Genomic DNA, 25,076 nt, shown 5'->3' with positions numbered 1-25,076 from the left:
ACTTGGCAGTGAATGGTCCAGACCCTCGTGTCCATCACATCGCTGACTGTGGGAGACGGGGGAGGGCGGGGGGGATTTTTTATTTTCCTTCACCCCTTTTCGACTGGCAAAGATCATAAGGCGGATTATTTTTGTAAGTATTGATCTACCACGGTGCTTGGGGTTAAGAGGCTGAAATCTCTCTATATCTCTCTTTCTTTCTCTCCCTCTTGGGGTCTATATTCCATAGAGATAGGGTACTTGTGAATAGACACAAAATGCTGGAGTAACTCAGCGGGACAGGCAGCGACTCTGGAGAGAAGGAATGGGTGACGTTTCGGGTCGAGACGCTTCTTCAGACTGAACAGAACTCTTGTCGGTTAGAGTACTTGTGATTGTCTGAAGAAGGGTCTCTACCCGAAATGTCGCCAATTCTTTCTATCCAGAGATGCTGCCTGAGGAACTCAATGGGCTAGGCGGCATCTGTGGAGGGAATGGATTAGGAGTTGCTTTGGGCCAGGGTTCTTCTTCAATAGGAAGGAACTGCAGATGCAGTTGGCTTTGCAAAACGCCAAATGATTCTGGGAATAAATAAAGAGAGAGAGAGAGAGAGCGAGAGAGAGAGTCTCCAGCCTCTTAACCCCAAGCACGGTGGCAGATCAATGCTTACAAAAATAATCCGCTAGGATCTTTGGCAGTCCAAATGCGGTGAAGGAAAATAAAATATCTCCACCCACACTCCCGTCTCCCCTGGCCAGTGATGTGAAGGACGCGGGGGTCTGGACCAATTGCTGGCAAGGTCTCGGACAAATCCCGTCCCCGGAGTCATCGTGTCCGTTATTTGGCTTTTCGGCGTCGCGTCTGTTTGGTTATTTGGCTTTTCGTCGTCGTTTCCATTCGATATCTTGGCTTCAACTTTTTCACTTCGGCTTCTCATCCTTCGACGCCCCATCCGCGCACGGTGAAAAATATAACAGAAGGAAGCCTTGTAACTTGAAATAATGAGCCAGTTTTCTTTCAGTCCAGTTCTGAAACCATGATTTTTGCATACCTTAAAACCACTGCTTAATTTTACAGGCTTCATCATGGGTTGGTTCAGAAGATAGAAGTACACTCAGCCACTTTACGGACCCGTCTTTGATGTTGCTCTCTTCTGGGGAGTACTCTGCTGAAATAGAACAAGGTACAGTATGAGCCGCCAGTGCAGAAATGCTGATGATTTAAAGGATCTGACAGCTGATAAGCAGGGCAAGCATAAAGCTAAAAATAAACAGCATAGTTTTCAGATCAGCTCTAAAGTGCTGAGGGTGTTTTTAAAACTACAACCGTGTCCCTTTGCCTCACACTGTGGCTTTCTGCTGAGAAGCCTACCACCATAGAAGCCAGTCTCCAGCCACTTTGATTCACTCTGCATGATAATTGTTAAGAGCACTGGATACGTCAAAAGCAAAAGTACCAAAGAACTGTGCTCCAGAACCAACTAAGCTTTTAACGAAGCTTTCTAGTACCATTACAACACTGATCATGTGGAGAATTGCTCAGCTGAGCCCTGCTCATACAAAGCAGGATTCTTTTCAAGAGAGAGTTAGATTTAGCTCTTCGGGATAATGGAATCAAAGGATATGGGGAGAGAGCAGGTACAGGGTACTGATTTTGGCTGATCAGCCATGATCATATTGAATGGTGATGCTGGCGTGAAGGGGCGAATGCCTACGCCTGCACCTATTTTCTATGTTTCTAATTTAATGCGGGTAATTACCACCCAATTAGACAATTCTTAATCACTAGCAAAGTAATGAAAGGCATTATTGACAGTGCAATCCAATGGCATTTAATAGAAAGATTAAACGAGAACTTACCGTTTGAAGTTTGATCTTTATTTTATGAGAAGTTGAAGTGAGGGAATACGTGAAGAGCCCACCAGCCGCATGCATGTCAATCAGCTGTATGAAACCACAGACTAGTTGCTGAACTTAAGCTATAGAAAGATTAACGACCTTAGAACTACCGAATGATCTTAATGAGAAGTAGGGTTGGGAGTGGAGGGCACATATTCACTCACTTCAACTTCTCATAAAGTAAAGATCAAACTTCAAATGGTAAGTTCTCGTTTAATCTTTCAATTATATTTTGAAGTCACATGAGTGACTACGTGAAGACTTCAAAGCTCTGTGGTTTCATGCAGTAGCCCAATCTTTGTGTGAAACACTTAAACAGATTAACCATTAATGATAGAAAAAACATGAGTTATTAATACCATGATGCTAACTTGCATACATGGCCATTGTTCTTAACCGGACCATAGTCCCAATTGACTTTGAGTTGGATAATAACTTATGCAACACCGTGCAGAATTCTATCTGCAAATATCCAGACATATTCAACCAAATTTTATAATGTATTAACATGCACTATATAAGCCTCTTGCTGTATGATGAAAGGGGACTATCCATTCTATTGGCTGCTAATGAGCCATCAGCAATATCTTGAGGTTATTGAATAACAATAAAGAAACTATCTTTCATCTCATTGCTACTAGCAAGCTCAGTGCACTTGTATACCTAATGACACCCCCAATCTCTTCTCTGGTGGGTATGCTGTCAACTTCAAATGTACACAATCATGCCCATTTTGCTTATGAGATCATTCCCATAACAAACGACCCTAATGTCAGTTATGACCCAGAGACCGAGCCAGAGATTGAGTAATGGCTGTGTTCTTTGTGTTGAGCAGTTGCTGAAAGCATAATCATATTAAAAATACTGCTTCCATTAGGAATACAGTAGAAGAATATTTGCATAATAATTTACTGATATACATCGCACACTACAATGAGTGTAGGCTATTAGAGTGGTCATATAAAAGACACCCTGCATAACATTAGTGAACAGCGGGTGAATAACCAATCATTTATTGTCCCACTTATGGTACTCTAGATCATGACAAAGCAGCACAAGCAGTGTCAATTGCGCTATCACATAAACGCTTCTCTAGGCTCAAACTGAAAGCAACACAAAACCTCTGTTACTTCCGTTTAAAAATAACATATATTTTGTACACAAACGTCCCATACAATCGTGCAGAGCTAGCTGCCCGAGAAGACAGGCTGCCCCAGCCATCACTTGTGACGGAGTAAATAGGTTGCTTCAGCCGCCTTACCATGGCCTGAATGAATAGGCAAAATTGGCACTGTTAAATTTCATGTTGCCTCATTCTTAATATCACAAGAGGTATCTACTGATAACCCCCAAGAATTATCAGCTGCAAATTTTGCATATTATCTAAAACTCGATGACACAATGCCCTTTGATCAGAGTAGGGCAGCATTGGCTTCGACCACTGGCTTTGTTATCAAAACTCCAGATAATCTGTGCCTCATGTGTATAGATATGGTATGCATCTTCAAGATCGATTCTCTGAATCAGTTAAATTGCTGAAAGCCAATCATCCATCTAAAACTGGGTAACTAAACACATGATCAGATTAGCCAAATGCTAACCTGATTCGGCATGCTTCATGTTTCTGTAATCTTGAGAAGTATCAGAAATGTACTCCTCTTGTTCTTGGCCAGACCACTCATCCTCTGATGAAATGTCACTGATTCCATTCGGAACCACCGTTCCTCTATTGACCATACGGACGGAACCTTATGACTAGAGCTGAAAACACAGTCTCCCCTTTATGTGGGAGTACGAGTTCCCTGTCAATTCAACATAATGCAAACCTGAATCAGGAATTGCTTCGCAGTCCTCTGACTGAAACCACTTGTCTGAGTCGCCAGAGTGCACAACACAATCTCTTCGACCCGCCACTCAATCAGGAATACTGGTATTGAGAGCCTACGGATTATTATAAATACATTGTTGATTCACAACATGAACCTGGAGGTCAGATAAAAAATATTATATGCCAGACCAGCTTCCTGCTGGTAGCTACCTATCCCAGAGAGGATGGCAATGATGTTTCCAATGAACCGGCAACTCTACTAACTGAGCAGAAATTTAAACATGTGTTGAGGGAGACTTCAACTACTTAATTCTACTGAGCAGCCTGATAACCTCAATCACAGATGATGAGGCAGTGCCCCTGGTCAATATGACCCATATGGCCAGCTAGTTCCATGATGGTCTTCCCTGAACCAGGGTAACCAAGCTGTTCCAACTTGGAATCACTAGCAGGTGCAACCTGGTGGCACATGTTTCGTGCCACCATCTGCTTCATCAGATGTTCCAATTGAGACAAACGGCCAATCACATCTGCCATAGATGTGGGGACAGAATCCTCTTGACCCAAATTGTCCGACAGGACTTGTCTCACAGACTTGGCTGTGACTTTGCCCCGACTCATGGTTGCAAAGCTGAATCGGGACTAGCTGTGCAGATCGGCGCTCTGTCGGTATAAATCATTATTTATTACACTTACCAGACAGGTTGCACCTGCTAGTGACTCCGAGTCCTTGCTCTCTTCTGGAGCCTCAATGGAGTATTTCAGGGAGGAAACAGAGCGCAACCCTGCACCAGGTGTCGCTTCCTCAGGCTTCTGGCCCCCATATGACTTGAATGAGCCGGCATTATAATCGGAGTCACCTCTTCCCGATACTCCCCTACACAGAGTGGGAGAAATACTGCAACCCTGCCAGGTGTTGTCACAGGCAAATTACTGGAGCCATCTGTAATGCCTCCGGTATACGGCACATAGTTTGTTCATATGATTAAACGGAAGCATAGCCCCATTGGATCAAAGATTCGACTGCTTTGTCGATATCCACATGATTGGGGTCTCTTATGAAAGATCTCTAACATTCCCCTCTACTGAGCGGAAATTATCATGACGCAACCCTCCACCAGGTATTGCTCCACAGGTGTCTAATAGACACAGCTGAAAAAAGGCTTCCCAAACCAGGAGCTCCTTTCTGGAGCCTCAATGGAGTTCTTTGGGGAGGAAATAGAATGCAATCCTGAACCAGACGTTGCCTCCTCAGGCCTTTGGCTGATTCCCTTTCGGAGCATTACTCCGAACAGCCGCCCGCTCCAGTTGAGCCCCATTATGTGCCGTAATGGCAAGTCAAAATTTACTACACCATATGGTGTATGATAATAAATGTCCTATCTGCTGCGATAGTCACAAACGAGACCGAACAGCAACCGCTATAAAAAATTGCCAGCTCTATTTATAACTGCCCTATAAATAGAGCACCCACTATATGCTGGTCTACAGCGTATGCTGCCTCAGCCAGCAGTATCTATGTTTAAAAATTGTTAGGCGCAATGGCAGCTGAGCTTACCTAGCGTTCGCTGCCCTGGCCGCGGCTAATTTGCAAAAGCACCGGCTGCTGTTATCTTTAGCAGCGATCGTTAACCTAGCCACGACTATATTTAAACTACGCCTGCTGCTAATCTTAGCAGCGAGCTCACCTAGCCGCGCCTGCAGCCCCAACTACTAATGGAGCTTCCACAGTGGCCTCAAATCCGGCTGCATGCTCCCGTTTGGAGCTCCAAAGCCGGCAGCCGCAATATCGAAACCGAGCTCCTATGGAACTTCCACGGCGGCCTCCAAATCCGGCCACCTCCATCAGCTACTCCTGGTCCGCAGCGGCCCGTTGAAAATAAAATTAACTTACCTGCCAGAGCAGTTTCGAACTGCTCTGACTCGCACGCCATGCGTCGACGTATGACGCGCACGCGGCTGGCGGGTTCTTCACGTAGTCACTCACGTGACTTCGAAATAAAATCACCAATAACCTACTTTCTGAGGATAGACACAACATTAACTCAGCGGGTCAGGCAGCATCTCTGGAGAAAAGGAATAGGTGACGTTTCGGGTTGAGACCGTTCTTCAGATAATTCTTCAGGGAATAATATGAATAACGTTGTAAGATAAAGTCCAATCAAAGATAGTCCGAGGGTCTCCAAAGAGGTAGATAGTAGCTAAGAACTTCTCACTGCCTGACCCACTGAGTTACTCCAGCAATTGCGTTTATCTTCGGTGTAAACCAGCATCTTCCTATGCCTACTGTCTGATGTCAGTTTGGGTTTTGCTATAACCAGTCTGCTGCAGAACTCATCACAGCCTTTGTACATACACGGATCAAAGAGCTGAATACCAGAGTGACTGTCCACTACATCAAAGCAGCATTTGACCAAGTACATCATCAAGGAGCCCTGATAAAATTGATGTGAATTGGAATCAAAAGGAAAGTATTCAGTCATTAAAACATAGAAACATAGATAATAGGTGCAGGAGTAGGCCATTCGGCCCTTCGAGCCTGCACCGCTATTCAATATGATCATGGCTGATCATCCAGCTCAGTACCTGTACCTGCCTTCTCTCCATACCCCCTGATCCCTTTAGCCACAAGGGCCACATCTAACTCCCTCCTAAATATAGCCAATGAGCTGGCCTCAACTGCCTTCTGTGGCAGAGAATTCCAGAGATTCACCACTCTCTGTGTGAAAAATGTTTTTCTCATCTCGGTCCTAAAAGATTTCGCCTTTATCCTTAAACTGTGACCCCTTGTCCTGGAACTTGTCTCTCATATGATGAGAGTGGTTGTCTGAGGACGTTTGCTAGTGATTCCATTCATAACTCCTCAGCAAATCATAATCATATTTTATTAGCTAATTATGTTTTGCAACATACGAGGGATTTGATTTGCCATACAGTCATACCAATAAAGAGCAACAAGACACCCAAATACATTTTTAACATGAACATCCACCACAGCGACTTCCCCCACATTCCTCACTGTGATGGAAGGCAGAAAAAGGTTAATCTTCTTTGTTCTCCCGCGGTCGGGGCACTCAAACCTTCCGTTGTCGGGGCTATCTTGGCTTTCGCATCCGGCGGTCGGGCCTTCCGCGTCGATATGATCAAGCACCCGCATCGGGGGGATCTCAGCTCCCCCGCGCTGGGTGATCGGACCCCGGGATCGAGGCTAATCGAACCTTCTGCGACTTGGAGCTTCCCGACATCAGTCTCCCGACAAAAGTGCTACGCCATTACCATTTGTAACAAGAAGAAATCTAGCCATCTACACTTGATACTCAACGGTATCAACTTTACTACTTTACAAAAGCACCTTCTATCAGCATCCTCGAGTGAACATTTGATTTAGAAGCTCAACGTAACCGGGCATTACCAACACGTCAGCGGTGGTAAAAAAAGACCCAGCAGCGATTTCACTTCCTGAGAGTGCTAAGGAAGAACAGTTTAGAGGAGAAACTGCTGGTGGCCTTCTACTGCTCCACCATCGAGAGTGTGCTGGCATATTGTATCACGGTGTGGTATGCCGGCTGCTCAGCAGCAGACAGGAGAGCACTGCAGAGAGTGATCAAAACTGCCCAGAAAATCATCGGCTGCCCTCTCTCTGCCTTCCCTGGAAGACGTAGAAAATAATCAAAGACCACTCCCATCCTGGACAGTTCATGTTCAACCTCCTGCCCTCTGGTAGGCGCTACAGGTGCATCAAAAGCCGGGCAAACGTACTCAAGAACAGTTTCTTTCCCTGGGCCATCAGAACTCTAAATTCCTCAAATATCCACACGTCATGAGAATGCTGTCATCCATTCCATTATAAAACAGACCACTCAGCTAATATTTCTTCTTTTTTTAAATTCTTTTAAAGTATTTATTAAATTTTAAAGTGTAATATTCTCCCAGTGCATTGTTCTACCTAGGTGTGATAATTATAATTTATCTACTATTTTAAGCAGTTAAATAACGTATTGAATGTAGTGGATGTGTTTTTGCCTTGTTTGGACTTGTTTTGGTTGCACTAATCAGGAGTAGCTCTCCTAATTTCATTGTATTTCTAAGTACAATGACAATAAAGGCTTATTATTATTATTATTATTATTATTATTATTATTATTATTATTATGATACAAGTTCTATAAGAGCATGTTAAAGGCCTAGATGTCTTGGAGCGAGTGACTCATACCTAACACTTCAAAGACTATGCACTTTTTGTATGGCCCAAGACGAGATAACAAGGAAATGCTCTCCATTTGCCTGGGTGAGTGCAGTGCCAATGACACTCGTAAACCATTCAAGGAAAAGCTGCCTGTTTGTTTAGTCCCCAGCGCATTCACTCTCTCTGCCACCATTTCACAGTTGCCACAATGTGCATCATTTACAAGACCTACCGTAATTACCCACCCAGGCCTCTCCAACTGTCCTCCCAAAACTCCAGCCTCTACTGCCAATTTGTTCACCAAAGTTGCAGTAGTTGAAGCTCACCACTATCTTCTCAAGTTATAATTTGGATGGACAATGAATGCTGTCCACACTAGCAAGGACCCACACTAGCAAGGACCCTCACTAGCAAGGACCCTCACTAGCAAGGACCCTCACTAGCAAGGACCCACACTAGCAAGGACCCACACTCGCAAGGACCCACACTAGCAAGGACCCACACTAGCAAGGACCCACACTAGCAAGGACCCACACTAGCAAGGACCCACACTAGCAAGGACCCACACTAGCAAGGACCCACACTAGCAAGGACCCACACTAGCAAGGACCCTCACTCCCTCTGTTTTCCCTTCTTCCCCCTGTTCTCACCCCCTTGGCCCCATGCCTCCATTTTGCCTTTTGTCCTCTTCCCTTTCCCACTTTTTTCCATTCCTTTCTACTTAATTTTTCTTGCTTTTTTCTGTCCCTCCCCCTCCACCCTCCTCTCCCCACCCTCCCTCGCTCCCTCTCCACCCTCCCCCACCCCTTCTCCACCCTCAACTCAGCCTCACTAACATCTTGTACAGCTGTAACATGACACCTCACACTCAATTCCTGGACTTATGAAGGCAAGCATGATTTTAAATTAGAAAATGAAAGATTTGGGACTGACATTGCAGGTGAGCCAGCTCCTAATTACGTGCACTTTCCATGGTTGGTTTCCCATCAGAAATTGTTTGTCCAACTTTGTTTTGGTTGATGGTCATGATGGATGAATTTATTCCTATTACGTCTGCATTTTCTTGCAGGAGAAGGTTACTCAAGATCTTGGGACGAACCTCAGGTATTTAAGTCGCATAATGTACATCTGAAAAACTTATTGTATTAGATTGTATCATGCTCTTGTGTACATTAATCCAACCTAATATACTGAGAAATACAAGTGATTCCTCATTGGATGGTACAAAGAAACATATTTGATTGGTACCGCACCCACGACCCTTAACATTAACTCTCTCCACCGCCACTTTTTCTATCTATGATGTTCCTGCCTTTTCAGCTTTGGTGAAAAGTCTGTTATGCAGCACTTTGTCAGTAAACGTTGGGAAGTTCATATATACTGCATCGCCATATTTTTCTCATGCATATTCTCTGTTACCTCATTAAAGAAAAACTCTAAATTACTTAATAAATACTTGCCTATTTTGCTAATCAAACGACACTTGTCCAAGTAACTGCTAGTTATCCCTACAATGTTTTGTGGTTGAGAGTGTAACATTTATACTAAAGGGCCTGTCCCACTTGCATGCGATTGCATGCCTTTGGCGCGACAAAACGGAAGCAGAGAGCAGAGTTCGCGCTAAGTACGTGGTATGCGCTAAGTTCGCGCGTGATGTCATTTGCGTCATACTCACCAATCAGCTGGGCAGGAGGCGGCCGACTGAAATTGGGCGTCGCACGGCGTCGGGCGGTGACGTCATCGTGCAATGCCATGCCGGGCAGTGACGTCATCACGCAACACCACGCGTTAGACGTACGCCATCAAGATGCTGCGCACGACTGCAATGCGCCTGCGTGCCGACAGGCCGTTGGCTCGCAACATTTTCAGACATTGCATGATTTTCGGAGCCCCGCGCGATGTTGGGCCCCACGTGGCCATACGCCTCAAGCGACCACGTTTGGTCGCGTCAGACGCATGCAATTGCATGCAAGTGGGACAGGCCCTTATGACACCACCTGGAGTTGTTTGGAATGCCAAAGAGATGTACAGCATAGAAACAGACTTTTAGTCTACTGTGTCTATGTTGATCATTATGCTGTCTACATTAATCCCACGCCCGTATTAAATCCTTATCCCTCTGGTGTCTATGCCCTGTCTAGGTGCCTATTAAACGTTGCTCCTTCTAGATACCAACTGCTCTTTTGGCGAAAAACCTACTCCTCTGATCTTTTAAACAGTGCAGTATCGGAACTACATTTTCCTCCACTGAGACTGCAGCAGAATTGTCCTTCGTAAAGGCTAATGCCACTTTCTATTGTAATGATTAGCTTTTGGTCCCTGATCACTCCCACTTATACCTTTTTGCAAAATATGTTCATCGCAAATTACATTTGGTTTCCGGCCTATATTAGGATAATTGAAGTCTCCCATTAGCACACCAATAAGGCTTTGTCACATTTCAATAACTCCCTTGCAAACAAAGTCAAAGTCAAAGTCAAAGTAGCCTTTATTGTCATTCAGACCTTTCGGTCTGAACAAAATTTCGTTGCCTTGCAGTCATGCATATATACGGGAAAAAATGGCGTCGGCGGGAATTTTAAATTAACAACGGTCCCTTACCGCGAATCGGCTTCATCTCCTTCAATTGCCGACTGCGGTTTATTTTCATCCCGGACGAGGTCTTGATCTACCACCTGTCGTGGGACCACTGGAGGGTCGCTGCAGTTGAGGTGGTCTGTGGTCTTTTTTGGCCGTTTTCGGCCGTTGAACGATCGTCCCCCTGCGGCCTATACAGCTAGCCGCCAGAACCGCTTTGAATGTTCGCCGCTTCTCTGCCCGCTGTTCCCCCCCCCCCCCCCCCCATCTGTTACCTACCTGCCTGTCTGTTCCCTGCCTGTACCTGTGCCTGTGCACCATCGACGCTGGACACATCCCTGCACCAGCTGGATCCTCCCTGCACCCGCACCGCTGGACAACCTCTCTGCACCTGTTTTGCTGGACAACCTCTCTGCATTTGCACTCCTGGATATTCTCTGCACCCTCATCACTGGACTACCTCTGCACCCTCATCACTGGACTACCTCTACACCTGCTCTGCTGGACAACCTATTTGCTCCCTCAATTGCTGGACACCTCGCTGCATCTGCACTGCTGGTCAACTTCTTTGCTCCCTCACTGCTCGACACCTCGCTGCACCCGCTCTGCTGGACAACCTCTCTGCTCCCTCACCGCTGGATACTCTCTCCACCTGCACCTGCACCGCTGGACACCTCTCTGCACCCTCACCATCATGCTCAAATACTCAACTCTGCAGATGACTGGTTTCTGCAACAACCACATACCATCCTGCACCCAGGTCATTGAACAGCTTGGACTTCTACGTCGACCCCGTTTCATCCACAGAGGCTCTCGGCGCAGGCTTGTTTGCTTCAACAACGGACATTCCATTCCATCCATCTGCTCACTATCGCGCTCTGCCCCCCCTCACTCGCGTCACCCCCCATCCCAGCTGACCGCACGCACTGTCAACCGGGACAACCTCAGATCTCTCCAGCCTGCCCCCATCCCTCCACCCTCTCATAATGCCAACTTTGCCCTCCTCAACACCAGGTCGCTCAACAACAAAGCCCTTGCCCTCCATGAACTAATCCTTGACAACACTCTGGACTTCCTTCTGCTCACTGAGACCTGGCAACAACCCAATGCCTTCTTCTCCCTCAATCAAACATCCCCACCTGGATTTAATTACATTTCCAAGCCCCGCCCCTCCCGCCATGGAGGTGGCCTCGCTGTTATTTTCAACCGGAATTTTCGTATCACTGAACTAACCTTCCCCCCCGGAGCATCATTTGAATTCCTCGCCTTCAAAGCCCTTTCCTCCATGACAGTCATCCTCATTTACCAGCCACCTAAACCAAACCCCTCCTTCCTATCTGACTTCACTGAACTCCTCACACTTGCCTCATCCCTCTCCCCACGTCTGCTGCTACTTGGTGACTTAAATATTCACATGGACTCTCCCACCTGCAAGCTCGCATCTGAATTCGCCTTTTTACTGGACAACTTCTCTCTCACTCAGCACGTCACCTTTCCCACCCATGACAAAGGTCACATCCTTGACCTGGTCTGCTCCACAAATCAACCGGTACTCGACCTCCATCCTTGCCTCTTCCCCCTCTCTGATCATAAGCTTATACGGTTCACCATCCCTTCTCTGACACCTCGTCCCCGCTTCCTCCGAGGAATCATCTTCCGTAATCTAAAATCCATTGATCCCCACCATCTCTCTGACCTGCTCTCCACCACTCTCCCCCTGGACTCAACCCCCATCTCACCTGATGATCTCACAAACCATCTCAACTCCACCTTGTCTACCTCCCTCAACACTGGCCCCCCTCAAAACAAGAACCGTAACTTTCAACACATCTTCACCCTGGTACACACCTGCACTTCGTAAACTGAAACAGACTGGTCGCCAACTCGAGTGACTTACAAAGAAATCATCTCTCATAGTCCACCTTGAAGCTTACAAACTCCACCTCACTGACTACAAAGATGCTCTCATTGCTGCAAAATCTGCCTACCTCTCCTCCATATTCACCGATCCCTGCTTAAACCACAGAACCCTCTTCTCCACAGTGGGCAACCTCCTCAAGCCTCGAGCCAACACTCTCCCTACCTCTACTCCGGATCTCTGCAACTCATTCCTCCACTTTTTCGCTGATAAAATCAGCACCATCTATCAATCTTTATCCCCTGTACCGACTCCCCAGCATCTACTCCACCACCTACCAAGGCCCATCCTTTCAACATCTCCACTGACCTCCTTACCCCTCCTCCACACTGCTTCCTCTCCCAGTTTGACCTGGTCACCGCTATTGAAATCTCCAAACTCATCAGCTCTTCCAAACCCACTACCTGCTCCCTCGACCCTCTCCCCATTCCCCTGTTGAAGTCCTGCCTCCCCGTTCTCTGCCCCTACCTCACTAATCTCTTCACCTCCTCATTGTCCCAAGGAATTGTCCCCTCCGCTTTCAAAACTGCTGCTGTTACACCAATCTTAAAGAAACCTGGTCTTGATCCCTCCTCTCTCATTAACTACTGCCCAATCTCAAACCTCTCCTTTCTTTCAAAAACCCTGGAGCGTATCGTTGCGTCGCAACTTCATTCCCACCACCTTGCGTATAACCTACTTGAACCCCTCCAATCTGGCTTTCGCCCCCTCCATAGCACAGAAACTGCTCTCCTCAAAGTCCTCAACGACCTCCTCACCTCTGCTGACACTGGTTCCCTCAACATCCTCATCCTCCTCGACCTGAGCGCAGCCTTCGATACAGTGAACCATAACATCCTGCTCACCAGACTCAAAGACCTCGGCATTGAAGGCTCTGCACTCAGCTGGCTCCGTTCCTACCTTTCCAACAGATCCCACTTCATCTCTCTCCACAACCACACCTCTGCTACAGTCACAGTCACTCAAGACGTTCCCCAAGGCTCCGTACTCGGCCCCCTCCTCTTCATCATCTACATCCTCCCCCTTGGTCAGATACTCCGCCACTTCAATCTGGACTTCCACTGTTACGCTGATGACACCCAGATCTACCTCGGCACCAAATCCCCCCACAACCCCTCCCTCTCCCATATCAACTCCTGTTTGGCAGCTATAAAAACCTGGATACAACATAATTTCCTCAAACTCAACAGCGATAAGACAGAATTCCTCCTCATAGGCTCCAAAGCCATACTCAGCAAAATCAATAACCCCACTCTCACCATCGACGGCACCACTGTCTCCCCATCTCCCCAGGCCCGCAACCTTGGCGTGATCTTTGATTCCACCCTCTCCCTTGAGCCTCACATCCGCCATGTCATTAAAACCTCCTTCTTTCATCTCTGCAACATCGCCAAACTCAGACCCTCTCTCACACCTCCCGCTGCTGAAAGACTCATCCATGCCTTCATCTCCTCCCGACTGGACTATTGCAACTCACTTCTCCTTGGCATCAGCTCCACCTACATCAACCGACTCCAACTGGTCCAGAACGCAGCCACCCGACTCATCACCCATACCAAATCCTGGCATCACATCACTCCAGTCCTCAAACAACTTCACTGGCTTCCCATCTCCCACCGGATCACCTACAAAATTCTGATCCTCACCTACAAAGCCCTCCACCATCTGGCCCCCCATATCTCACTGACCTCCTCTCCCCCTACCAACCCTCACGGTCCCTCAGATCCACATCAGCTGGTCTCCTCTCCATCCACAAGTCCAACCTCCGCAGTTTTGGGGACAGAGCCTTCTCCAGGGCAGCTCCCAGGGTCTGGAACTCCCTCCCCCAACTGATCCGCAATTCCGTGTCCCTCACCATCTTCCAGTCCCGCCTCAAGACCCATCTCTTCACTTCTGCCTGTCCTTAGCCCCACGTGCCGTCCCTTTTCATCTGTGCATTAATTGCCTCATACTGTGTTTTGTATTGAATTCTGTATTTATTTTGTGTACTAGTCATGCCTCTACTATTTATTTCATTCCCCTTACATGTTTTTCCTCTACCTGCTAAATTTTTGTAAGGTGTCCTTGAGACTCTTGAAAGGCACCCATAAAAAAAAAATAATACATTTATTATTATTATTATACATATAATAAAAATGACAAACAACACAATAAACACAAATTAACATCCACCACAGTGAGTTCACCAGGCACCACCTCACTGTGATGGAAGGCAAAAATCTTAAAGTCCTTGTCACTTCCCTCCTTGTTCTCCCTCTGCGCCGAGGCAATCCAAGCTTCGGATGTTGTGACGAGTTCGGATGGGTGATGGTAAGTAAGTCAGTCCCGCGGCTGAATCCAAGCACCGCGAACGGGCCGGTTCAAACTCCGCGGCCCGGGGTGATCGAAGCTGCCACCCTCCAGTCCAGCGGACGAAGCTGTTGTTGCGGGAGCTCCGGAAAAGCAGGTCACCAACCTGTGACCTGCGAGCTCCCGAGGTCGGGTCGCCGCTGCCGCTGCATTCATTCATCTTTTCTACTGGCTGGCAGTCTATAGAACACACCTGAAGTCACACCTGAAGTAACACATTCTTAGCCTTCCAAACCAGCATATCCACTCTCTCCTCCACTGCAATATTATCCTTGATGATTGATCTGTACATTTTATAAATTAACCCTTTCTTTTCCAGAGTGCAGACCAATCCCTCGATTTAAATATCCCGAAGTCAGTACAGATCAAAATTCCTTCTGACAGCACGATTTCAAGTGTAAGTCTACAGTCAATTCATCGCACGTAGCTGCCAAAACATGCAGCGACTGTCGCCTCATAAATCAGCTAAGTGTGAACTGGAATGATCCTTGTTATTAAATATTTATATTATGCAGGCTTGTAGCTGCATATTCTCACTTGATCCAGTGCCTGATTGCATGTGCATAGAGTAACAAAATGCTGAGCAAACTGATTCAATAAGTAAAGTGAGAAAAGGAAGTGTGCACGGATCAAGAGGTAGAGTTCAGTGTCATCAACTACAAAAAACAATCGTGGCTTTTTTCAAACATCAGCTCATTTACACTTTCACTTGGCGACTATTCCCTTGGCCTTTTTCATGGAAATTCTCGTCACTGACCACAATCTTATTTTGACTCTTCCCTCTATCCCCTCCAGCACCCTCTCCCCCTCTCCCCCTCCCTCTCCACCTCCAACCACCTGCCACAAACAGAGGTGTCCCCAAAGTCCTGTAGACTTCAGTTCACTACCCATAAAATCTTCCCTCTGTGACTTTTTGAATTGAATGGACAAGGGGAATGAGAGTTGGTGACTGAGTGAGATTGGGAGAGAAAAGATCAAGTTGCAGGGATAGTGGTTGGGGTGATCATTATTAGTCAGGGTCAATGGAGATCACAACCTTTTCATAATTTGTAACACATTTGCTTACAATATTCCTGCTTTCTTTAATTACAATTGTATGCTACAATCTTATTGCAAAACTGCTTTTTTACATTGTGGGTTGTTGTGAGAATCCTTCAGTATAATCAGCTCCTCAGCCATCAATGTTGCAGATCTTCAGTGGTGCCTGAGAACAAATGATATAAGGCAAGGGGAAATCCAAGTCAAGAAATCACCAAATCTATGTGTGAACCTTTCTTCGATGTTCTTGGCACAAACCATTCACTTTTCTAAAAAGCCCTAGCCTAAATGTTCGACACGTCTTTATAGCACTGTTTCCCCAAGCATTTGAGATTAATGTTGTTTCTTGCTTTTCCAGAATTCATCAGTTGATGAGAAAAATGCGAAAGAAAGTCAACAGCAACCATCCAACCCGTTGATTGCCTCAATCGTGGCGTTACACAGACCATTTCTTAAATTTATGGTATGAAGCCTTTGGGTAGAGAAATACAACTGTCTTGGTGGATTATACACAAATTAATGTGCAGAAGTTGTTAAATTTTGGCTTTTTCCAACTTACTCAAAAGCTGTGAGCTTTGGTCGATGTTTCTACATAGGTTGTTAGGAATTTGGACAACTAGGTGAAAGTGTTGTAGGGCTGCTTAATTTGTGGAAGCATGTTCTTTAAAGTAAATTCCCAATCTTCTTTGAATCTAGAAGCAGAATCAACAGCAGATCCTGTATTTCATTGAAATGAAAGGAGGTGATACTAAAACGAGAAAGAGTGAAGGTTAACTCGATCCAGAAACGAGATGAGGGAGCATAGAAACAGGAATAGAATATTCCCCCCCTTTAAACACAGTTTGCTGTTAAATTAAGTTTTCACAAATCTCCATCCTAAGTTAATTTATCTACCCGAGTTCCTTAGCCTGAGATCGATAGTGCTCTTGCCTAACCAATCTCTGTGACTGAGTTCTGAGATTTCCAACATATCTACTAATTTAGCAGCTCTTTGGTGAATAGAAATCCAGATTTCTAAGATACGTTGTGCAAAGAATTGTTTTGTGATGTTTCTGTTTTTATCTGGTCCTCTACAGGTAGAAATTTCTCTCTAACCTTCCCATCAGATCTTATTAAGTTCTTAAATTAATAACCCCTCAATCATTCATATGTGAGGGAAATAAGGCCTTGGCTTTGAAAGTTGTCTTCAGTTGAATCTGTTTTTCCCTGGTATCACTGGTGGGGAATCCCTATCAGGAAAACGTATCGATTCAGCAAGGTAACACAAGCACAAAAAGATAAATAACAAAATAAACAATGGAGTTCAAGAAGGAACTGCAGATGCTGGAAAATCAAAGGTAGACAAAAATGCTGGAGAAACTCAGCGGGTGAGGCAGCATCTATGGATCGAAGGAAATAGGCAACGTTTCGGGTCGAAAACCCTTCTTCAGACAATGTGTTCGTAAGGGAAATATTCACCATCCGGCTGGAGAGCCCAATAATACGAAAGTATGTAAAGTCTTGACAACATACTTTATCAACATTTTGCTCACCATGGATGGAAACTCTATTGTCCTGAATCTATGTTCACACAGCAGACATTATGACAAAGTATGAACTTCTGATATTCACCTCTGCCCTAATTGCAGGTTTTGATAACTCTTTCTATAGGTTCCTTGCAAATCAGCAAATTCCTTCCTGATTTATTACTTTGCTGTTTAAACACTCATCATTTTCCAGCCCATGGAGAGAATTCTGAAAGCAGGAAAGTTTAGGTCAGGATCAATCCAGATCATTCACTTGTGGTGGAAATGCTCAGATGTTGCATGTTCGATTGTTCACATGTCAGAGTTCACTGCACACAAACTTTCAGCAAAAAAAAGCAGATGGTTTCCCTAATTCTTTCCCGTGTGAAAGTCTTGACACTCATCAATGACACTCAGCAAGAATGGAATATTTTACATCTCCAGGAAGAATAGATGTCCCATTCTGCCAAACGAGAAATTAAACTAATGCCCCATTTGTCTGCTTAAAGCGTAACAACGCTGAGGAGGAGAATTTCCTGGAATGTATACAACGGGATGGTTTTCTAAGCCAATATGTCGAGGAACCGACTAGAGGGCAGGCCACCCTAGACTGAGTATTGTGTTATGAGGAAGGATTAGCCCACTTTTTTAGGCAACTGCTGGTGACAGTCATAGTCGTAGCAGGTCGCCGTAAAACCGGCGACAACCTACGACAGCACCCACGTCAGCAGAAGTCAAGCTATGCTCATTGGCGTTAAACCCACTGTCGCGGAACAATGTTCAACATGTTGAAAATTTAGCAACGACTAGAAAGACGTTACGACTTTTAGCACGACTGAGGAGACTACTCCCTTGTCGAACGTGGTGACAAACTAGTCGCCTGTAGTTGCCTAAAATATCGCCTAAGTGGGACAGGCCCATTAGCAATCTTGTTGTGCAAAGCCCCTTGGGCAACAGTGACCATAATACGGTTGAATTCTGCATTAAGATGGAGAGTTGTGCTGCAGCAAGTAAGAATTTTGTTGTTCCATCCGGGACATATGACAATAAAACACTCTTGACCCTTGCCTCTTGAGTGACATGGTTAATTCAGAGACTAGGGTCCTGAATTTAAAGAAAGGATACTTTGACAGTATGAGACGGGAATTGGCTAGGATAGATTGGCAAATGGTCCTCAAAGGGTTGACGGTGGAGATGCAATGGCAAAGATTTCAGGATTGCATGGATGAACTACAAAAATTGTTCATCCCTGTATGGCGAAAAAATAAAACGGGGAAGGTGGTTCAACCATGGGTAAGGAGGGAAATTAAGCTAAGTGTTAAATCCAAGGAAGAGGCATATAAATTGGCCAGAGGGAGCCGCAAACCTGAGGACTGGGAGAAATTTAGAACTCAACAGTGGAGGACAAAGGCGTCAATTAAGAGGGGGAAAACAGAGCATGAAAGAAAGCTTGCAGGAAATACAAAAACTGACTGTCAAAGCTTCTTTAGATATGTGAAGAGGAAAAGATTAGTGGACATGTAGGTCCCTTACAGTCAGAAACAGGTGAATTTATAATGGGAATCAAGGAAATGGCAGACCAGTTAAATGAGTACTTTGGTTCTGTCTTCACTAAGGAAGACACAAATAATCTCCCAGAAATACTCGGGGAGGGAGGAACTGAAGGGAATCCACATTAGTCAGGAAATGGTGTTAGGTAAATTGTTGGGACTAAAGGCAGATAAATCCCCAAGGCCTGGTGGTCTGCATTCCAGAGTACTCAAGGTGATGACCTGAGAAATCGTGGATGGATTGGTGATCATTTTCCAATGTTCTCTCGACTCTGGATCCGTTCCTGTGGACTGGAGGGTAGCCAATGTAACCCCACTTTTTAAGAAAGGAGGGAGAGAGAAAATGGAATTATAGAACAGTTAGCCTTACATTGGTAGTGGGAAGATGCTCGAGTCGATTATTAAAGATGTAATAGCAGCGCATTTGGAAAGCAGTGACAGGATTGGTCAAAGTCAGCATGAATATATGGAGGAGATATCATGCTTGACTAATCTTCTGGAATTTTTTGAGGATGTAACAAGGAGAATGGATAAGGGAGAGCTTGTGGATGTAGTGTATCTGGATTTTCAAATGGCCTTTGACAAGGTCCCACACAAAAGATTAGCACTCAAAATTAGAGCACATGGTCTCGAGGGTAGGGTATTGACATGGATAGAGAACTGATTGGCAGGCAGGAAGCAAAGAGTAGGAATTAACGGGCCCTTTTCAGAATAGCAGGCAGTGACTAGCGGAGTGCCGAAGGCTCAGTGCTGGGATCCCAGTTATTTACAAATTATTTTTAAATGATTCAGAAGAGGAATCTGACCCTGCAGGAGACTGTGGACATATATAGATCCTCGGAGGTAACAGAGAAGAGCTGAAAATACACAAGGCGGAACGATTCAAACCGAGGGAAAAGAAGGTTGATATTCTTTCGCAGAGGAAGAATCAGGGACCAGTCAAGTGCAAGTTTTGTGTGAGGATGCACAAGCGCAGGAAGGAGGAATGCCCAGCATATGGGAACAACCGCAACAGATGCGGACAACAAAACCACTTCACCTGCTGCTGCAAGCAGAGGAAGGAGAGCACGTAGAAACATGGTCTGCACAAGGTCGCAGAGTCATCTGACACACCGTCCATTTCTGACGCAGAGTCTGTGAGTTGCATTGAGGGCAATGTAGCCGGAAACAATTCTTCTTCAGGCCTATTCGCTGAGATGCAGTTTGATACAGAAGTCATGAAGTTTCACTTTGAATCTGGTGCCAGTGTTAATGTGATTCCCAAGGATCATGTACCCAACAAAGAGGACATTAGATGAGAGAAAATCATCTTAAAGAAGTACAACGGATCCAACCTGCTGGCGGAAGATAGGACGAAAGTCATACTCCGGAACAAGATGACCAGCAAGAAGTACCATGTTCACTTCATAGTGGTAGAGGAAGGTTGGCTCACACAGTCCTGATTGGCAAAGCTGCGCAACAGATGAAAATTATCACGGTTCACTACGAGAATTTCAAGAGCTTGAATGCTGTTAGAGAGGTTGATTCATTACTCAAGAGTTACAATTATGTCTTTGACGACGAAAGACTGGGAGACTACCAGGCAAGGTCAAGTTGGTAACACAGACGGAGGGTGTGACCCTATCACAGTGTCCTGCAAAACCGGTACCTGTAGCCATGAAAGGGAAGGTCAAGAATGGTCTCATAAAGCTGACCTTGACTATAGTCGAAGAACCAACTGAGTGGTGTAACAGGCTGTCATTACAGAGTAAAAGGACAGCACAGTCGAGGTTCTGCATAGATCCTAGACCCCCTCAACAAAGTCCTCAAAAGGGAAATCCACAGACTAACAGTCATAGAGGACGTACCCTCTGAGCTGTCCAAGGCAAATATTTTCTCCAAATTTGATGTGAAGTCAGGATACCTCCACTGTGAACTAGATGAGCAGAGCAGTTTCCTAACAACCATGAACACCCCCTTTGGGAAATATCGCTGGAAGAGGTTGCCATTTGGACTGAAAGTAAGTGCAGAGATCTTCCAGAAGAAGCCGCAACAAGCCTTAGAGGGAGTGGAATGTGTTGCAAACAACACCATCCTATACGGAGGAGACACCAGAGAAGATGCAGAAAGGAACCAAGATGCAAGACCGCAAGATCTTCTTCATCGATGCAGAGACAAAGGCATCAAGCTGAACCGGAAGAAGTCAGTAGTGAAAACTACTTGTATCACATTTCTAGGACATGTAGTTACAGATCGTGGCCTGTAACCGGATCCGAAGAAGATCCAGGCAGTCCTAGAGATGCCCAACCCAACAAATCCAACAGAACTCCAAAGATTACTTGGCAAGATTCCTGCCACTGTTGTCAGACACATTCGAGCCTTTGAGGAGATTGACCCGCAAGGATGTAGAGTGGGGATGGTCATCAGAACATAACACGGCAATGTCAAAGATCAAGGAGCTGTTGACAACGGCACCTATCCTGCCGTACTACACACCAGATGAACAGCTGACCATACAATGTGATGCAAGCAAGGCAGATCTAGGTGCAACCACTGTCCTATGTGAGTCGAGCATTGACGCCAACTGAGCAGAGATATGCTCAAATTGAAAAGGAGGCACTAGCAATAGTGTTTGCCTTTGAGCACTTTCATCAGTACACCTACGGACAGAGAGTGATCGTTGAGAGTGACCACAAGCCATTGGAAGTCATCGTCAAAAAGCCTCTGCATAGAGCACCAAGACATCTTCAGGGCATGATGATGAGGATGCTACACTATGACATCGAGATCAAATGGGTAAAGGGAAAAGACATGCATCTAGCAGATGTGCTCTCCTGAACATACCTCCTGGACACCACAGAATCGACCAGATTCATTGATGTCAACATAGTTGAGTCCTTGAGCATGGGAGACGACAAGGTCAAACGCATTGAAGCCCATACCAGGAAGACAAAACACTATAGACCGTGAAGAAAATAATCCAAAATAGATGGCCAGATCACAAAGCAGAAATCAGAGAGGCAGCACAACTGTACTTCAATGTCAGAGACGAGTTGAGTGTGCAAGACGGTCTAGTATTCAGAGGAGAGAGAGTTGTAAACCCTATCATTCTACACAAAGGTATGAAGGAGACACTCCACACCTCTCACCTAGCAGTAGAAGGAACCCTCAGACGTGCTAGAGAATGCATTTCCTGGCCCGGAATGAACTCCGATGTGAAGCAGTTCATTTCAAACTGTGAAGCCTGCAGGATGTACGAACAACAGAATCAGAATGAAACTCTGATGCCCCATGACCTCCCAGATCGCCCATGGGAGAAAGTGGGAACCGATCTGTTCGAACTTGAGGGAAAGCATTATTTAATCACAGTTGACTATCTAATTTCTGGGAAATAGACAGACTGTAAGACCTAACCAGCAGGACAATCATTGTGAAACTCAAGAACCACTTCGCAAGATACGGAATTCCCAGCACTGTGGTAAGCGACAGCGGGACAGAGTTCTCATCAGAGGAGTTCGCCAAATTTGCCAGGAAATGGGAATTTGACCACTACACAATTTCTCCAAGACAGGTGGAGGTGGAATCGGCAGTCAAGGCAGCTAAGCGAGTTCTGAAGAAAACCACTCACTCCAAGCCAGGTGTCTACTTGGCAATGCTGGAATTGCGCAACACCCCATGTGCAAGGAGTGACCAGTACTCCTGCACAAAGACTACATGGAAGGAGAACAAGAACGACACTACCAACTACATCAAACCTCCTCAAACCATGTGGTGCTGAGATACTCACGGAAGAGAGGAAAAAGATGAAGGATTTGCAAGGAAAACAGTCAAAGATCTACAACCAGCATGCAAAGGATCTGCCAATCCTGGAAGGTGATGTCGTAAGACTCAAACCCTATAAACTAGGAGATACCAGATGGCAGAGAGCAACAGTTCAGAAACGACTGGATGAGAGATCATGTGAAGTTGAGACAGAGTCAGGAGTTCTATCCGATGTAATTGAGTGGATCTGAAGAAGACCAGAGAACTACCCCCACACATAACTCCAGAGAAACCATCAGACACAGAGAAGACTGAGAAATCTGAAACCTCAGCTGACAGAAAAAAAACAACACAAAAGGCATCACCAGAAAAAGATGCAACTCGCGCAACTCATAACACAGAGAAAATTAAACAAAAACAGTGACACAAGAGAATAAACTAGAAGTGATGCACAGAATACACACTGAAAAGAAAGACACTTCTGAAAGAAACACCATCACAAAGACTAGGGCAGGAAGAGTTATCAGACCACCGGAAAGATATGGCGAGTATGTCAAGAAGTAAGGTGTTTTGTTGTGATGTACCTACATGCTTATGAGAAGAAAGCATGTGAATGTTATTTGTGTGGCTATGGTCGAAATTGTGAAATAAGACAGAACAGTTGTTTTATTCAGTTAAGTTAAACCATATTACTATGGTGCAATATTATGAAAAGTGTTTAGGTTTGCTTTGTTTTAGATCGTTGGAAATGTAATCCCAAAATGTCAAAAAGGAAAGGATGCCACAATATCCATGTAATTTATGCATATGAACTGTACTCATTCTCGCACATGCTTAGTAAATCAGTCAGTGACCTTTGACTTGGAAATAAATAATTCCTGCTTTTGATCCCAACACGAGTGGGTGTGGAGCCATCTTTCTCCGTCTAATATGTGCTTGTTATACCTATATCGTAAGCAGACACATATCAAAACAGAGGTTACGGTGAAACTCAGCACAACATGCGTTGGTTTATATGGCTGGAAATGCTGGCATTGTTTACTTTAAAATGGAGGAGAATGATGGAAGATGATTGACGCATAAAGTTATGAGGGGCCAAGACAGAGCAAGTTAAAAAGACATGCCCTTACAGGTGGGTTCAGAAACCAACGGGCATAGAATGAAAGTAATGGGGGCTGGGATTAGTGGGAAGAGCAGAGAGGTATCCATCCTGAGGTAGGGGGTTGGCAGTTTCTACCTGAAAGTGTGATAGATGCAGAAACACTCTTTGCACTGAAATAGTATTACGATCCTTGAAGAAATGTCCTAGATCTTCGGAAGGATGGTGGGTTATTCAAGGTAATATTTTGACCACCTTAGACGCAATTATCTTTATGGCCTCCTTCAGTTTCACTGATTTTCTGTGATTCTAACCACAGTTTAGATGAGGAGAATTTTCTAAACTAAAGTTATTAATTGTATGCGGTAGCCTGGAACATTAGACTAAAACTGACTCAATGGCAACGTTTATAAGGGATTCATAGGAGATATTTTACGTGTTAGGGGCAAATGTAGGAAACTTGGAATGAATTAATGGATGATATGGATATTGCACTAACAAAATAGATCAAATAGATTTTTCTGGAAAGGATGATCTCATGAAATATATTCCCTACACTGACCCAAGTCAACTTACTTAATTATTATAAAATGAAACAAAACTGTTGAAAATACTCAGCCAGTCAGGCAGCATCCATGAAGGGAGAAACGGATGATATGTCAGACAAATGATCTTCCAATTGAAATGTCAGCTATAGCTCAAAGTGTGTAATATGAATGGAAGTTTTGTATCTGCTGATTCTGTTAACTATGTTTTTTCTTGAATCTGACTTTTATTCAGAAAATGGTGCAGACATTTAGGAAAAGTATTACGCCTAGCGATTTAGGAGGTACACCAGTTGCGCAAAGTGCAGTAAACCTTTTGATACCTGAATTATGGAATCGACAATCTTTATTGGGAGAAGACAGCAAAATAAAAGAGAGCAGCTACAGACGGGGCAGATCTACGGTAAGTCCTTCATCAACCTGAAAACTCGCGATTGTCAAGAAGGTTCCATTTCAAATAATCAGGTTATTAGAGGTTTTAAATACCAGATTTGAAAATTCACTCTAGTAACGTATCAGATGGCTCTGAGGTGTTGCCACTTCTGATTCAACAAGGCCTTCAGCCACTTTCAGTTATCAAAGTTGCTAGAAAAAAAATATATACTCAAATATTCTTATGTGCATTACACAGGAAATAATGCAAACAATATTCTCCAAACAAAATTTGATTTCTCACAAAATAGCTCTTCTGCGGCAGTCTATTAGGGTTTGAAGATGACTGACTTTCATTTCTCTCTTGAGTTGTGGAATACACCTGTGTGTGATTCAGCTATCACACAGATTATAGACAATAGGTGTAGGCCATTCGAGCCAGCACCGCCATTCAATGTGATCATGGCTGATCAACCTCAATCAGTACCCTG

General features: G+C 45.0%; 1 protein-coding gene across 1 annotated transcript in view; it reads left to right on the top strand.

The window, feature by feature from the left end:
* LOC129698924 (uncharacterized) overlaps positions 1 to 25,076 on the top strand; it is a 92,150-nt gene that overhangs the window by 36,677 nt on the left and 30,397 nt on the right. The window contains exons 11-15 of the mRNA XM_055638369.1: positions 1,057 to 1,162; positions 8,961 to 8,995; positions 15,055 to 15,132; positions 16,132 to 16,236; positions 24,449 to 24,616. Coding sequence (XP_055494344.1) covers positions 1,057 to 1,162; positions 8,961 to 8,995; positions 15,055 to 15,132; positions 16,132 to 16,236; positions 24,449 to 24,616 — 492 coding nt within the window. The remainder of the gene's footprint in view (positions 1 to 1,056; positions 1,163 to 8,960; positions 8,996 to 15,054; positions 15,133 to 16,131; positions 16,237 to 24,448; positions 24,617 to 25,076) is intronic.

Source organism: Leucoraja erinacea, chromosome 7 (genome assembly GCF_028641065.1).
Source record: "Leucoraja erinacea ecotype New England chromosome 7, Leri_hhj_1, whole genome shotgun sequence".
In the NCBI taxonomy this organism is placed as follows: domain Eukaryota; kingdom Metazoa; phylum Chordata; class Chondrichthyes; order Rajiformes; family Rajidae; genus Leucoraja; species Leucoraja erinaceus.
The sequence above is the reverse complement of the archived record's forward strand: the minus strand, read 5'-3'. Positions and strand labels throughout refer to the sequence as shown.